Below are 16,903 nucleotides of genomic sequence, written 5' to 3'. Positions count from 1 at the left end.
GGACTTCAGAAGGGCTAAACATCCAAGGACGTACACGCCACTGAAGATAAATGGGTCTATTGTGGATAGGGTGAGCAGTTTTAAATACTTGGGAGTCCGCATCGCAGAGGATCTGACGTGGGCAACGCACATTGCCGCACTGGTGGGTAAGGCTAAGCAGCGCCTTTACCACCTTAGACAACTGAGGAAATTCAGAGTGTCTCTGGGGATCCTTCATTGCTTCTACTCTGGGGCTGTAGAGAGCATCCTGTCCGGCAACATTACAGTCTGGTTTGAGAACAGCTCTGCCCAGGACAGGATGTCCCTGCAGAGAGTAGTGCGTTCGGCAGAACGCACCATGGGAACTACACTCGTCCCCCTGCAGGGCCTATACATCAGGAGGTGCAGATCCAGAGCAAGCAAGATCATGAGGGACTTCTGCCACCCCAGTAACGGACTGTTCCAGATGCTGCGATCTGGCAAACGCCTCCGCTGTCACGCTGTGAAAACGGAGAGGATGAGACGGAGCTTCTTCCCACAGGCCATCAGGATTGTCAACTTTTATAACCCCAGAGACTAAATTTTTGTCGACACTAATAGTAACTTATTAACTTTATTTATATGCTGTAACTGTAATTCTTTTTGTGCACAACCCGCAGGCATTGCCACTTTCATTTCACTGCACATCGTGTATGTGTATGTGACAAATAAATTTGACTTGACTTGATATCCGGTCAGAGTTCATCCAAACGGGAATAAATCTTATGTCGGTATTGTCTGACCGAAAAATCAAGATCCTCGTCATGTCCCCCGTAAACCCCTCCCACGCCACCTTCAATAACCTGGCAGATCTCACATTCGGTCCTGGTGATTTATCCACCTTATTACTCTTCAGTGGCCTCAGCACCACCTCTTTCTCGATCTCAAACTGCTTCCGCATATTTGGATTCTTCACACTGATCTCGCTGTCCCCCAAATCCTCTCCTCCGTGAGTACCGATGCACATTAATCGTTTAGCACCTCACCTACATCCTCCCACTCCGCATAGATACCATCCCTTTTCCCTGTAAACCTACTTCCTCCCAGGCCACCCTTTTATTTTTAACATTGTCTAAGAAACGTTGAAGGTTTTCTTAATCCGATTCGCCAATTATATTTCATGGTCCATTTTGGCTGTATTAATCGCCCGATTGAGTATATTGAATATTCCTGCACACTTTATATTCCTCATAAACCCCGTCAGATGCCATCTTCTTGAACACAACAAGCGCCCCGTTTTCTTCCCGACCACGTTTAAACCTCCTTGGCTATTCACGATTCCCTTAACATGACGTCCTTACCGCTCCCCCCTACTAGAACATGCGGATCCTCCATTTGATCAGCTGGCCTTTAAACGAGTCCCACGTGTCTGCTGTGGACGTACCCAATAACAACTACTCCAAAATATACCCTCCCTTGCTCCTGCCTAATGAAATTGCAAACTACTTTGACACGAATTTATTACCCCCTTCATGTATACCTATCCCTATTATGAACAATCTTAAAACGTTTAGAGTTTTGAACACTACCTTCAAAATGCTCTTTTACCGCAACACCTTACCTGGCCAGACATGTTTTCCAATACATGATCCAGTATGGTCCCTCTTCGCGTCGGACTATCCACATACCTTTTAGGGAAATCCTCTTGGATACACTTAATAAATTGCACCCGTCTAATCCTCTTGCATTAAGTTACTGTAATTATTGGGAAAGTTAGCCTCATGAACTACAACTACACTTTGCTTCTTCTATCCTTGCATAATCGATATACGTATCTCGTCCTCTATCACCCACTGCCTACAATTTAATCTCATCAGAGAGATGGTACCATTCTTATTTTTTAAGATCAACCCTGAATACCTCAGTTGACGTACCCTCCACTCTGTCATCTTCAAATACCGCCATAACATCCTCCCTGATTTGTGAAGCAATCAGCAATCAAACAACATTTTATGCCCCTGCTAATGAAGACAAGCATCGCATAAGCCTTCTTGTTCAACGTATGCTTTCCAGTTTCAGAGATCCTCGACCTGTACATCAATTATTCTCTGATGCTCAATTATCTATGGGGAACCACCATTCATTATAAAACATAGAACACAGAAAGGTCCAGTACAGGAACAGCCCCTTCGATCATACCTGCTTGTGCCGAACATGATGGCAAACTAAACTGATGTCATGTTTCTGCAAGAGATCCATACCTCTCCATTCCATGCATACCCACGTGCGAAACCAAAAGCCTCTTCAATGCCACGATAGCGTCTGTCTCCACCTCCACCTCTGGTAGCGCGTCCCGGGCATCCACCACTATCGGGGCTATTGCGACATGTGTTTTCTTAGTCTATGTTCGATTATTTGTGAAGATGATCGGTGCAGATACCGTTATTGCTTTTATATATGTTCCGATTATGAGCCCAGTTGGATATGATCAGTACGTCTACAGATATCTCCAAAGGTCGGTGGTAATATTAACAGTGAGGAAGATTATTAGCTACAGGTGATTGTGTGGTGATTATTGTGAGGTGGTGAAGTTTTGAATAATAAGGATGGGGCGTGCACAATTTGCAATTTTCCGTGTAGTTATGATAGTTGCATTTTATGAACTATGGGCAGGCATTTGAGAGGGTGCAGGCGAGGTTTCCCAAGATGCTGCCTGCATTAGTGGTTATCAGCCATAAGATATTCGAGAGAGTTTGCTGTTTAAACTCTACCCTGACTTGCACTTTAATCTCGGGCCCAGTTACCTTGTTACTGATAGATCAGAACGGCAGAGACATAAAGACGTCTCAATGAGCAGTGGTGAGTTTCTCAACCAAGTCCCTTTATTCGTTTATTCAAAACCTCAACAGTTAGTCAAATACCCATCAGTTAGTCAGTGTGTTCCTCGTGGAGGGAGAGGGGACGGCCGCGGCTGTGTGCCGTTGGATGTGACTGCTCCTGTTTGTCCTGGTTCTGTTTGTGTCTCTGTGCTTGCCTGATGTGCAAGCCGCTATGGTCTACGAGCGTCAAACGCTACTGAATATTCGAGCATCTGCCGTGGACTTCTACACCCCGGGTCCCGGACAAAGAGTCTTTCACCGCTCTCTAATTCCCCAACTACCTGAAGGTGTATGGGCCCGGCCCTTCGGCTATCGCCGTATGAAACGTGCTGGGAGGCGGAGTAAACGTGCGGGTGCCTAGGCGAAACGGAAAACTCTCGCACGCTCTTGCTCAACACCGGCCCACTTCTTTCAGCTCTGCGAATGTGGATCCGGTCGGCCGTGTCGTTCAATCCATCGGCGCTCCCTCGAGATCAGGTACGCCTTTCTCCGACCGATTATCCCGGACACGCACCTGGACACCGGACCGCTGGCCTGCGGGCTCCCAGCCAAGCTATCTGTGAAGCGCAGTGGCGTGGTTTCCCTGAACCTCCGCCCCCTGGTGTGGGAGCCGTTACCGGATTACAACGTTCCTGCTATCCCCGTCAAAGTGGCTCTGATCAACGCTCGATCCTTATCATCTAAGACTTTTATCCTCAATTACTTTTTCACCGCCCGTGGAGTGGACCTTTCTGGTGACAGAAACCTGGCTTATCTCTGGTGAGCTTGTTCCACTTGTTGAACTCTGTCTTGATGACTGTAATCTTTGTTAGCTCGCCTAGGCTCTCCGGGCGCGGTGGGGGCCTGGCCGCTGTGTTTAAAAAACATTTTAACTGCCGCCTACTGAACTCTGATCATTTTTCCAGCTTCAATGTGCAATTAATTAAAGTAGGCCTGGTCTATCCCCTCTTAATTGTTCTTGTGTATCCACCACCAAAAATGCATAAAGACTTTATCACTCCATTTGCTGATTTCATCCCTAACACTATGCCCAACTTTGATCGTGTCCTGATTCTTGGTGATTTTAATATTCATGTTTGCTGTCCTGCTAAGCTTCTTGTAAGTGAATTTATACATCTGGTTGAGTCTTTCAATCGGATTCTACTTACCACGGGTCCTACTCACAAGCAAGGCCATACTCTCCATCTAGTGTAATCGTCTGTTTTTCCGATCTACAATATGGAAATAATTGATGTGTGTCTGTCAGATCATACTGCTGTTATATTTGATGCATCACTATCCTTCTCACTCACCAATTCTCATCTCCCTGTTCGTTGCTTTCGGTACATTAACTATTCAACTGCCAATAAGTTCTCTGAGGCTCTCATAGCTGCTCTCAATACCAGCACTATTGAGGCTTCTCCCCCCACACCTGCACTGAGGATCTTACTTCTTTATTTAATACCACTTGCTCTTCCATTTTGAATTTTGTTGCTCCCCTTAAAGTGAAAAAGCCTAAGCCTAAAGGTCGGCCTTGGCTTAATGACACCACTAGAGCCCGAAGGATGGAGTACAGAAAATTAGAACGGGGGGTGGAAATGTGATAAACTTCAATTTTCCTTTGAAATTTTGAGAAACAATCTTCACAAATATCCTACAGCTGAATGGGAGCAAGTCTGAAGTCATCCTAATGCCCCCCCCCCCTGACTCAATCAAAGTGATAACCAACAGCCTTGGTAACCTATCCACCCTCTTTAAACCTCATGTCAAACACCTTGGTGTGATAGTCGATTCCGCATTTAAGTTTGAGAAGCAAGTAAATGCAATGGTAAAAGCCAGTTTATTCCAGCTTCGCACCATAGCTAAAATCAAGCCGTTCATCTCCTTCAAAGATCTGTAGAAAGTCATCCACGCCTTTATATGCACTCGGTTGGACTACTGCAACTCCCTGTATGCTGGGATCAGTCAGTCATTCCTGTCCAGCCTGCAATTGGTCCAGAACGCCGCAGCAAGGCTCCTTACAGGTACCCGAAAGAGGGACCATATTAGCCCCATTCTGGCCTGTCTCCACTGGCTGCCAGTACGGTTCAGAATCGATTTCAAGATTTTCTTGTTTGTCTATAAAGCCCTAAACGGGCTTCCCACTGCCCCTCCCATATCAAAACATTTTAACCCCTTACTCTACCTCCAGGACCCTCACGTCGGCTGACTTGGAGCTACTGGCTGTCCCGCGGTCTAGCCTTAAGCTCAGGGGTGACCGCGCTTTTGCGGTTGCCGCTCCGAGACTGTGGAACAGCATCGCCCTCCCTATCAGATCTGCCCCGTCCATCGGCTCTTTTAAGTCCAGGATCAAAACATACTTCTATTCTTTAGCGTTTTGAAGCCTTCTGAAGGGGCTGATTTTTGTTTTGTGCTGCTCCCTTTGAACTGTGTTTTTTTTTTGTTCCTGTGTGCTGTGATGTCAGTTTCTTATTGTGGTTTTAGTACCTGCTCTGATGTACAGCACTTTGGTCAACGTGGGTTGTTTTTAAATGTGCTTTTATAAATAAAAATTTGACTTGACTTGAATTGATATGACTAACAGTCTACTGCGAAGCACTCTAAGCGAAACCATAGTATTTCAATGACTCACAGAATCGGGAGGCTTTTTACAACCGATAGCACAAAGATTAAATTCTGATTTTATTTTTTGATATTATGGATCAGTATCAAAGTATCATTGTAGTCTTCCTTCCTTATATCCCCACCCCCCGGCAGAATTATTTCCAATCATTGCCCGAGTTATCTTTAGTCCTCCAAAATAACTGCGTGCCTGTTTCCTTGCCAATTCTCCATCCAACTTTCGAGGTCTTTATCCCGCGGAGTGCAGAGCTTAGATCTGTTAATGTGGGAGCTCGAAAATATATCAACTGCACCGTCCCCATCAATATCTCTTCGTACCTCTTTGAAAAATACAATCAAAGCATTTAAACAAAACGTTCTCCTAGAAAGTATGCTGCCCACATCCTATTGGGTCGTGGTGGGGGCCGGTGGCGGCGACATCTTCGGTGGTACCGGCCCCGGGGTGATACTAAATCGGTGTTATCCCACTTGCTCTCCCAGTCCTTAAACACAAGGGACGATTTAGAAATGCCAATTAACCTTGTTCTGGATATAGGGGGAAACCGGGGCACCAAGCGCGATCACACACGGTGAGAGGAAGAACCTCTAAACCATACACAGACAGTACTCGCTGCCATAATCGAACCTGAGCATCTGACGCTGTGAGGCAGCAGCTCTACCAGCTGCTCCACCCTGCAGCCCAATTTCACCTTGAACCTCCTCATGGCGAATCGTCGTGGCTGAATCGTCGCCTATCCATGTCCTCCAGCGATGCTGCGTGACCCGATGATTTGCTTCAGCAATTTGTATCTATCTCCGGTATAAACGAGGACATGAAGATCCTTGTTATTACCTTACTCATCTGCGGTCCCCTGAGATGCTTCCTGACGTGCTGATTTGGTCCACTACATGTGTCTTTAAAAAACGGTGTCTACACGTCCTTGATTTAAGTTACAGACAGTAATTAATCCGTTGCTAAACTAGTTTTATATGTAGTTCTCGCAAGAGGTCTATTTTTATCATTGCTACGTAGTGTAAACAGAGTATTGTACTTAACACCCAGTGCCATCATTGTGTTCTCAACGACTTATCTGCCTGTAGATGATGTCTCTGCAGACTCCTTCTGGCTCTTTTCTCGGATGCTGTGCGGATTTCGCATGTATCCTCCGGCTTAACTCACGGGCACCAGATGCCGTCCACGGCCCAAAGACGCAATCGATTGAAGGGGTAAAATGGCTCCATGATATGGTCATGATACAGATGGGTAGCCGGTGCGGTTGGTGGGCATTTGAGTGGCATGTAATGGCAATAAATTGAATAGACGTGCAGAGGGGAATGTTGCTGCAAGGGGATTACCCTGACAGTCGGGATTGACTCGATGGTGCGAATGACATTACGGAAGGTTAGGTGCAATAATGTAATAAATGAGACAACGTAATTTCGAAATAAATTTTCAGTTTCACCGGGACATTAAAAACACTTCATTGAATTGGAAAAGAAAAAGAAAGGGCGCAAAATCACATTTTTAAATTCGTCCCTGAATTTTTTCTGGGACACCCCATAAATAAACGTGTTGGTGCAGGAACTCAGAGCCCTCAGCATATATCCGGACTGTTCTGCAATGGTAAATGGGTCGTTGTAATCTGACCCTAAAAGCTGAACGTCCAGGAAGTTTACACTCATGAAACACACGAAGGTCACCATCCAAAGTAATACGAAGCTACCGGATATGGCCAGCAATAGAATGATTGACTTCCTTCTGTTTTCCACCTCTTGATCTGCGCCGCTCTCGGCCTTGTTGTTCTCTCGGAGACGGCTCCTCACTCTATTAGCGTGAATAATGTGATTGATTGTCAGTGCGTTGAGGAGAATAATCAGCAAAATTGGTACAACTGGGGTTAAAATGGTTTCGATCAGCGAAAGTGCTGCCCATAACGGTGTGGTGTAGATGTCGGATGAAACCCAACAGTACCAAGCCACGTTATCACGAATGTATAGAGGAACGAGGGAAATATATACTGGAATATTTTGAGTAATAATCAAGATACACGTCACTGCTATTACCAACCCCGCAGTTTTCTCAGTGCAATATTTTGCTCGTAAATTCTGATTACAAATAGTTACAAAACGATCGAAGGTGAAAGTCACCGTTAGCCACACAGAGCAATCAACGAAAATACAATTCAAGAAAACACGCAGCTTGCAAATGTGAGATAAGTTGAGAAATGAATACGGAAAATAGACACATGTCATCTCGGAGAGAATTACCTCGAAGATCAAAACCATTAAATCAGCTACGGCCATAGACACCAGATAGCGAGTGATACATTTGGAGAGACCACACTTTCCCCTGGATAGAACGATGACTGCCAACAGGTTAGCTGGAAAAAAGACCACATTAAAAATTAAATAATTAATTGTTCCAATAGAACATTCGTTTGACGATTCTTCGTACGACAGTGAGTGGATTATTGGTTTCTGTATCTCGCATCGAGATGCTCGACACAGATGTCTACGGTAAGAGGACTAGTCACCCTTACATTCCTCGTTGTCACTCGCAGATTGATTTGGTGATCCGCATGTGAAAGCAAATATTGCATCCAATAGGTATGAAGTGTGAAAACGCACAGCACCAGATTCAGGAATATTTTTTTCCCGGCTGTTATCGGGCAACTGATTCACCCTACCACAACCAGAGAGCTGTCCTGAACTACTATCTACACATTTGGTGACCTCGGACTATCCTTGACCGGACTTTGGTGGTTTACCTTTCACTAAATGCATTTCCCCTATTATGTATCTTTACACTGCAAAAGGCTCGATTGTAATCATGCATTGCCTTTCCGCCGACTGGATAGCACGCAACAAAAGCTTTTCACTGTACTTCGGTACACGTGCCAATAAAATATATTAAAATATATTAAACAAATTACGCTTCTCTTAACCTTCATTTCCTATATATTTACTTCACAAGGCGTTGGATTTTCATCACCCATTTCCATCAAGGCAAGGGGACAGTTGTGGCACTGCTAATAGCTCTAGCGTTCCGGGTTCGATACTGGTCACTGGAGTTGTTTGTGTGGAGTTTCCACCTTCCGCTGAGCTCACGTTACCATGCCTGCGTGATTGTTTAATTTTATGGATTGGTGGATTGATTGATTGATGGATTGATTGATTGATTGATTGATTGATTGGTTGATTGGTCGTGCCCCCTTGTCCTTCTGCTAGCTAAATACCGCTGGCTGATATGTTACTTATCCATATAAGTTATCGCCTGTGCGTCGGCTTCTCCGCGAAACTTCAGGGAAATTGGGCAGAGCATGTGAAAATGATAAATCCAATTGCAGTTGGACACGAGACAAGCCAGATGAACTGAACTTGCCGCGTTCTATATCGTCATGGCTGCATTCGTTCAATTCGCTATCGGTCTGTTTCGACTTGGCGATGAAGAATAATTACAGTCCTGGTTCTGTCACAATGCCAATGGACTTAGAAGCGTCCGCACCAGCTAAAGGCTGGTATGACACAACATTTGCAGGCACATGTTAATTCAATGGGGGACCGATAGCATCGCAGAATATGATGCGCATTACGAGATGTGCCATAGGAAGAACTGGTCTGTTTCTCCTTGGGAGATACAATTATAACAAAATTATAATTTCTTGTTTTTTTTAATCCAGCAGCCTCTGCACCACAGAAAATCTCCAATTTACCCAATCCAACCGCACTAACGTATGATATACCCGCCAATGCAGCCGAAGACTCATGCCCTACATTATTGACAATCCAGTTGTAAATTCCCTTTTCCTATCAACATCATGAACACCATTTCCGTTCTCAGGACATAGAACACTTCCAGAACATAAAACATGGAACATGGAACAGGAGCATCGACCAACCCTGTCCGTGCAAACCTTGGCATTGCTGCCTGTGACCGCGTGAGATTCCTCCAGGAGCGATGGATTTCGCCCACGTCCGAAACACCTGAGGACGTGCAGGTTAACTCGCCTAGGTAAAATTGTCGCTAGTGTGCAGGGATTGAATGAGCAATTGGAATAACACAGGACTCGTGAGAATGGTTTATTGGTGCTCGCCGTGGTCTCGGTGGCCAACGCGACCGTTTCACTGCGGTATCGCTAAAGTAAATGCGTACAGTACAGGAACAGGTCCTTGGACTGCAGTGTCTGTACCAGACTTAACAACAACTTTTTAAAAATAATCACGTTTACACGTTGTCCATGTCCTCCGATTCCTGCCTATCTGCGTGCCTGGCGAAATGCCACTGCATCTTTTGGTAAAGGATTCGATTGAGTAGTTTCGATCTTCGGCGTAATTAGTCGGATCAGTAACTGAAGCAATAAGTAATAGCGCACATATTTTTTTTAACAGTAAATTCCAGACGGCGAAACATCGACAGAAAGTAATAAAGTGCTTACCAGGAACACCAATAATAACAAGGATAGGGTAGAAAACGTTTTCTATCAGGTTGAGTACCGTCAGTGCCATGCCCAGAGATAACCCACGTTTCCTGACAGTGTGTTGACAGGTCGCTTGTTTTTAAAGATCGTCGCTGATTCTCCAGAGAAAGCACATGACGCCTAATCACGGTAAATCAAATGGGATTAGAGTTAGTCATTTAAAAAAACAATGTCAGGCAGATCACGTTTGCTGTTGCTAATTATGGAATTGTGCAATAATTGCCAGCAAAATCGGCCAGTCTATAAATTAGATATCTTATTAGGTTTTAGAAAATAATGCGAATAATAAGTACGGACTTCCATTTCTTAGTTAACCCGTAATCTCTGTTTCCTGCAGCAATGCCATGATGAATTGTCCATGTAAATTTATATCAATGTGCCTATCTAAAAGGCTTTTGCACTCCACTCTCACATCTACTTCCATCACCATCCCTGGCAGCGCATTCCGGGCACTCGCCATTTCCTGCGGAAAAACCTGCCCGCGTATCAGCTTTAAACTTTGACATTTCACTTTAACCATATGTTCCCTCCTCCATCCCAGCGTGGAAAGGTTTCGGACTGTCTTTTCCATCATCCCTACAAAGATTTTATAGACTTATTTCAGGTCTCCATTCAACCTTCGTCATTCCAGGGAAAGCAATTCAAGTTTGTCCATCTTTTCATTGTAACTAATGCCGTCCAATCGAGTCAGCATTCCCGTAAAACTCTGGTCAGGTTTACAACCTCCTTGGTCATCCACGATTCCCTTTCCTTGCCAAGCTTGTCCATCCTCGTTACTGGAACTTGTCGGTCCAGCATATTTATCAGATGGCCTTTAAACCACTCCCACCGTTCGCTGTGGACATACCCAAGAACTTCCCCATAATCTATCCGCTTAGCACGTGGATGATGACTTTGTAATACGCTTTGCGCCAAGTTAATATTCTCCTCCATCATCCAGACCTATCCCTATTAAATCCAATCTTAAACGAAGAACTATGGTAACTCTCTCCAAAATACTCTCCCAGCTCAACACCTGTCCAGAGTCGTTTTCCAATGCAACTTCCAGACTGGTCCTAACTCGAATCGGACTATCCACATACTGATGAAGGAAGCCTTCTTGAATACACCTAATAAATTAACCAAATGATCCTCTTGCACTGACTAGGGTCTAGTTCATTTTGGGGAAGTTAATGTCACCCACTTCAATAAACCCGGTGTTCTTGTATCCTTTCGTAACCCGTGTACATATCTATTCCCGTGTTTCCCATCAACTACTGGGTGGCCGATAATTTAATTAATTTAGAGCGATTGCTCTTATTTTTAAGGCCAACCCATGCTGCATCCGTAGACATTCCCTGCAGTATATCATATCTGAATACCGTCATGCATTGTCCTTGATTAGTAAAATAATCAGTAATCAAACAATGTTCTGTGCCCCAGCTAATGGAAGCAAGCATCGCAGAAGCTTTCTTATGATTAGGGATATTAGATTTATCCCTGATTTTCCACTTGCACAATGATATCGTATTGGTTGTTGTCGAGCCATCTAGAACCTTGTCTGCGCCAATGAAGATACAAAGTATGGCTATCAGGTCCTCAACAATCTTCGGGGTTGCCTTCCATGGTTGTTTGCGATACGCCTCAGCAGATACGTAGATCCATCCATGTTTAAACCTCCGATGATATCTGACGCCTCCATTATAAATGTTCACTATAATTTCACTGCCACCCATGCGAATTCTTCAAATGCAATGCTCTTCTCCGCAGTGAGTTCACGTGGAAAGTATTTATTTTTGACATACCCACAGCAAGGCAGGTTAAATGTCCGATCTCGTTGGCTGGTTATCCTCCAGCTCCAATAAATGTATTTATAATTGATTTCGGATTTTACTTCACCTTGTCCTCAATGCAGACTTATGTAACCATTCTCTCTGCATTCCGATGTATTTTATGTTTCCCTGTACATCCTCTAAACTCTTGAAATTGACACAGGTGTTCAATGCAGATGGGTTAAAACGTTTGGCACGGATGTGGCTGAAGGGCTCTATTCGGTGCTGCACAATGCTTCCACTCAATGTTTCTCTAACTGTACCCCACATCCATACTTTGCCTGGCATCCACTTTGAATCATCCTACTCCATCTACCTACATCATCAAAGCCACAGAACTAAATAGCTGTCACATGGTAATCAACTTAGAAGATGATGTCACAGTGACCACAGCGCTGAGGAATACAGTGCAACATCATCTAATATCGAGGCAGTTGCCCGGCCACGGAGTCACGGAGAGACAAAGCACCGAATACATCATTGGGCCACAGAGTCCATGCTGATCGTCCGTCGATGATTTTGACCTTTCGTAAATTACTCCAATGCTTTATTCAACCTCATTCCCATCTCAATAATCTTGGTCTCACAGATTGTTCCATTCACCTGCACATACAGTACTGATTGAGAATGATCAGCCATGGTCACATTGAATGGTGGTGCTGGCTCGAAGAGCCGAATTGCCTCCTCCTGCACCTATTGTCTATTGTCTATTGTCTATTTACAAATAACTATTGACGACATTCGAGGTTGGAATTCCACCCATTTGTCTGGTGCGGCGAGACAGCGATAGTACTTGTTATGCTATTATACTGTTCTAAATGCGCCACAAGTGACAACAGCTCACCAAACTCAGAATCAATCCCACCTAACAACAGCTGATACGCCGACATACTAAGGCAGATAATGTAACCATTTTTTTAAAGAAAGGAGGGTGAGAGGAAACGGAATTATAGACCAGTTATCCTTACATCGGCAGTGGGGAAGATGCTTGAGTCGTTGACCAAAGATGTGATAGCAGCGCATGTAGAAAGCAGTGACAGAATCGGTCAAAGTCAGCATGGATTTATGAAGGGGCAATGATGCTTGACAAACCTTCTGGACTTTTTAAAAGATGAAACAAATAGAATGGATCAGCGAGAGCCAGTGGATGTGGCGTATCTGGACGTTCAAAAAGCCTTTGACAAAGTCCCACACGAGAGATTAGTGTGCAAAATTTGAACACATGGTATTGAAGGTAGGGTATTGACATGGATAAATAATTGGTTGGCAGACAGGAAGCAAGGAGTAGGAAGTAACGGGTCCTTTTCAGAATGGAAGGGAGTGACTAATGGCTCAGTGCTGGGACCTCAGTTATTTACAATATATATTAATGATTTGGACGAGGGAATTAAAAGTAACATCTCCAAGTTTGCGAATGACAGAAAAACTGCGTGGCCGTGTGAGCTGTGGGGAACATGCCATGAGGCTGCAGGGTGACGGACAGATTCAGTGAGTGGGCATATGCACGGCAGATGCAGTATAATGTGGATGAATGTGAGGTTATCCGCTTTGCTGGCAAGAACAAGAAGGATGATTATTATCTGAATGGAGTCAGGTAAGGAAAAGGAAAAGGGCAATGAGATCTGTGTGTCCTTGTACATCAGTCACTGAAAGTAAGGATGCAGGTACAGCAGGCAGTGAAGAAAGCAAATGGCATGTTGGCCTTCATGACGAGAGGATTTGCGTATAGGACAAATGAGGTCCTACATTTGTGCCTACGTGCACAACTACTTCTGACTGCTCATGTTCCCTCACGAGGATGTTCTGAAGTCGGTCTGAGACGTCATCACACCAGCGAGGACCATGGCACCAGGGAGGCAACACACCATCCTCGAGTTGTTTGGCGAGAATGGCGATACCAGAATCTCCTGTCCGCACCCCGGGCAATGGAGTCACCCACCAGCATGGCTCTGCCTGACGTCGGTCTCGCCGGTCGAGTCTCAGCGCAACGATTCATATTTTGAAGACCAACTCATGCTGCCTCCCTGTAGTATATCATATCTGAATACCACCATGCAGTATCCGTGATTTGTAAAATAATCAGTAATCAAACAATGTTTTGTGCCCCAGCTAATGAAATCAAGCGTCGCATAACACTTCTTAGGCTTATGGATATTAGATTTATCCCTGTTTTTCAATTTTCACAATGATATCGTATTTGTTGTTCTCCAGCCACCTAGAACCTGGAGTACTGTGTGTATTTTAGCTCTCCAAATTTGAGGAAGGCCTTTCTTTTTATTGAGGGAGCACAGTGGAGGTTTACCTGGTTAGATCCCTGGATGGCGGCGAGACTGACATATGATGAAAGAATAGGTCGACTGGGCTTTTATTCAATGGAAATTAGAAGGATGAGAGTGGATTTTAGACTCATATAGATTTCTTAAGGGATTGGACAGGCTAAATGCAGGAAAAATCTTCCCCGTGTTGGGGGGTGGGGGGGGTGGGGCAGAACCAGGGGTAAGTTTAAGAATAAGTAGTGGACCATTTCGACCTGAGATGAGGAAAATCTTTTTCACCCAGAGAGTTTGTGAATCTGTGGAATTGTCTGCCACAGAAGGCAGTGGAGGCCAATTCACGCTATGATTTCAAGAGAGAGAGTTTGATTTAGCCCTCAGGGGTACACGAATTAAGGGATATTGGGAGAAAGCTGGAACAGGGTACTGATTCTGGATGATCAGCCATGATCATATTGGATGGCGATGCTGGCTCGACGGGCCGAATGGCCTAGTCCTGCAACTATTTCTATGTTTCTATGTTTCGCGGTAGCGACCCCCAAATATAGCTGCGCAATATAGAATACAGTAATGTGCTTTACAATCCGGAAATAGTCTCGCCTGAAACTCAATGGCAGAGTATAGAATTCGACCGGTATCCACCTGTGAATGTTTGAGGTGCGCTCATACATACTGTCGGTCGATGGCGTCCTTTAGATTAATGGACAGAATTCCTCGTTTAACTGTTCTGCTATTTCCTTGTTTTCCAAAATAAATTCACCTGTCTCTGACTGCAAGGGACCTACATTCGGCTTCACTAATGTTTTCCTTTTTACACACCTAAATAAACAATTTTTGTCAATTTTTATATTCCCCGCAAGCTTCATTTCATGCTCCACCCGGCCTTAATTAACCCCTTGTGTTGGCTGTATAATAACAGAAGCCGTACACCTCGATAATAATCCAAAGACTTTATTAACTACATAGCAAGCATGACCTCACGCCTGCACGTTGCACTTACACTAACCCGAATCACCCAGGCAGCGGTCACTCAAAAGCTAAAGGGGTGTAACTACAAAAGCATGACACATAACATGAGTGACAACATTACACTAATCTACATCCCCCCTCTTAAAGAATCAACAACGATACAGACACATAAACTGAGCACGTCATGTATAACAATCGGTGACAAACTGGAGGAAAGTTAAACATAGTCCGGATACTTCACAACCGGCCTGCAAACACGACCAGCACGTGTACGATAGAGACCATCTCCATTCCTCTTATACGGGGAGAGAGCAGGTGATTCCACAGGCGAGGGAGCCTGAATCAACGTCCCTGGAGACGAAGCAGCAAACTGTGGAACAGGCGATGAATATGGAGGCGAAGATGGAACAGGCAAAGGAGCTGTTACAGGCATGGATTGTTGTTCTGGCAAAGCATGCGAGTGCCACTAGGCGCAAACGGAAGCGAACTTGTACGATCTGGATTATACTGAGGAGGAACTGGCTCGTTCACAGGCAGGATGTGTCGCCTGTTACGCCGGTAGGTACCGCCATCGGCACTAACGATATATGAGCGTGGCTCTGAAGCAATTCCAGAAATTAGTCCGACACGGTCATGGCCTTTGTCAGTCTGTAAGCGGACTACCTGCCCTTTGGTCAGCGGTGGCAGTGGCCTACTTGTCTTTTCAAACCATCGTTTTTTAATTTCACGCTTCTGTTGCAACCTGGATTGAACCTCCTCCGGTGGAAACACTTGTGGGACTAAAGCCTGATTGGCTACAGACACTGTGGCACGGGTTTGCCTCGACAATAAACGTTGAGCGGGTGAACCCAAGATGGGGTCACGGGAGATGATGCGTAAGTTAGGCAGATCCAGGAATATGTCCGATTTTGCTTTGTACGAACGTTCCATGAGCTGTTTAGCACTTTTGACAGCCCGTTCAGCCAGCCCGTTAAACTGGGGATATTCGGGGCTGCTGGTAATATGGTGAAAATTCCAGTGTCTAGCGAACTCTCTGAATTGTTGGCTGGTGAATTGACTGCAGTTGTCAGTTAGCAGTTTGACCGGGGATCCGTGGACTGAAAAGTGGCGAGATAACTTCGAAATCACTCCGCTGGAAGTGCGGCTGCTGAGAAAATCAATGTCGAGCCATCCTGAATAAGAATCCACGAGCATCAGGTATTGTTTGCCATGCCAATCAAATATGTCAGCTGCGACTGTAGACCACGGGAGCTCAGGTACCGGATGTGAAAGAAGCGGTCGCTTTTGTTGGTGAGGAGCCAAACTGTTACACACTGCGCAGGATGCCACATTGTCGGTGATGTATTCGGCCATGCCAGGCCAGTAAAACATGCTTATCGCCCGTGAAACAGTGGCCCGCATGGACAGCGTTAAAATACCGGTGGTACAGCGAGGCAGGAACCACGGCCTTGTGTCCTTTTAAAATAATGCCATCTTGGAGCACGAGCTCGTCCCGGACAGCAAAGAAGGGCCGGACTGGCAGCGGAACGTTGTAGTGCTTGTCTGGCCAGCCGCGCTTAATGACGGAGGTTAGCGACCGTAGTGTACTGTCAACAGCAGTGTGGGCAACCAGGTCCTCCATGCAGGACGAAGGGATAAAAGACACACTCATCACAACAAAGTCGTCATCCGGCGAGGGCGGAACCTCGCAGGTCTTCCGGGGTGCACGCGAAAGAGTATCGGCCAGGTGCATGTCCTTACCGCGTTTGTGGATCAGCACCATGTCATATTTCTGAAGTTGCAGTAACATCCGTTGTAGGCGCGCTGGAGAGGTGTGGATAGGTTTGTTGACAATGCTGATTAGAGGTTGGTGGTCAGTTTCAATTGTGACAGTGTGGCCAAAGACAAAATCGTTGAATTTCTTGCAGGCAAAAACAACCGCTAACAGTTCTTTTTCAATTTGGGCATATCGTTGT

At 45.2% G+C, this 16,903-nt stretch overlaps 1 protein-coding gene across 1 annotated transcript; it reads right to left on the bottom strand.

The window, feature by feature from the left end:
• Window positions 1-6,887: 6,887 nt before the first annotated feature.
• Window positions 6,888-7,721, bottom strand: LOC144591109 (uncharacterized). The gene has a single exon (XM_078395426.1). The coding sequence runs from the start codon at window positions 7,719-7,721 to the stop codon at window positions 6,888-6,890; it is 834 nt and encodes a 277-aa protein (XP_078251552.1).
• Window positions 7,722-16,903: the final 9,182 nt, after the last annotated feature.

Source organism: Rhinoraja longicauda, unplaced genomic scaffold (genome assembly GCF_053455715.1).
Source record: "Rhinoraja longicauda isolate Sanriku21f unplaced genomic scaffold, sRhiLon1.1 Scf000579, whole genome shotgun sequence".
NCBI lineage: Eukaryota > Metazoa > Chordata > Chondrichthyes > Rajiformes > Arhynchobatidae > Rhinoraja > Rhinoraja longicauda.
The sequence above is the reverse complement of the archived record's forward strand: the minus strand, read 5'-3'. Positions and strand labels throughout refer to the sequence as shown.

Bases quoted from the DNA above. Each gene is read 5' to 3' on its own strand.
- LOC144591109 (XM_078395426.1), bottom strand. From the start codon at position 7,721: ATGGCCGTAGCTGATTTAATGGTTTTGATCTTCGAGGTAATTCTCTCC.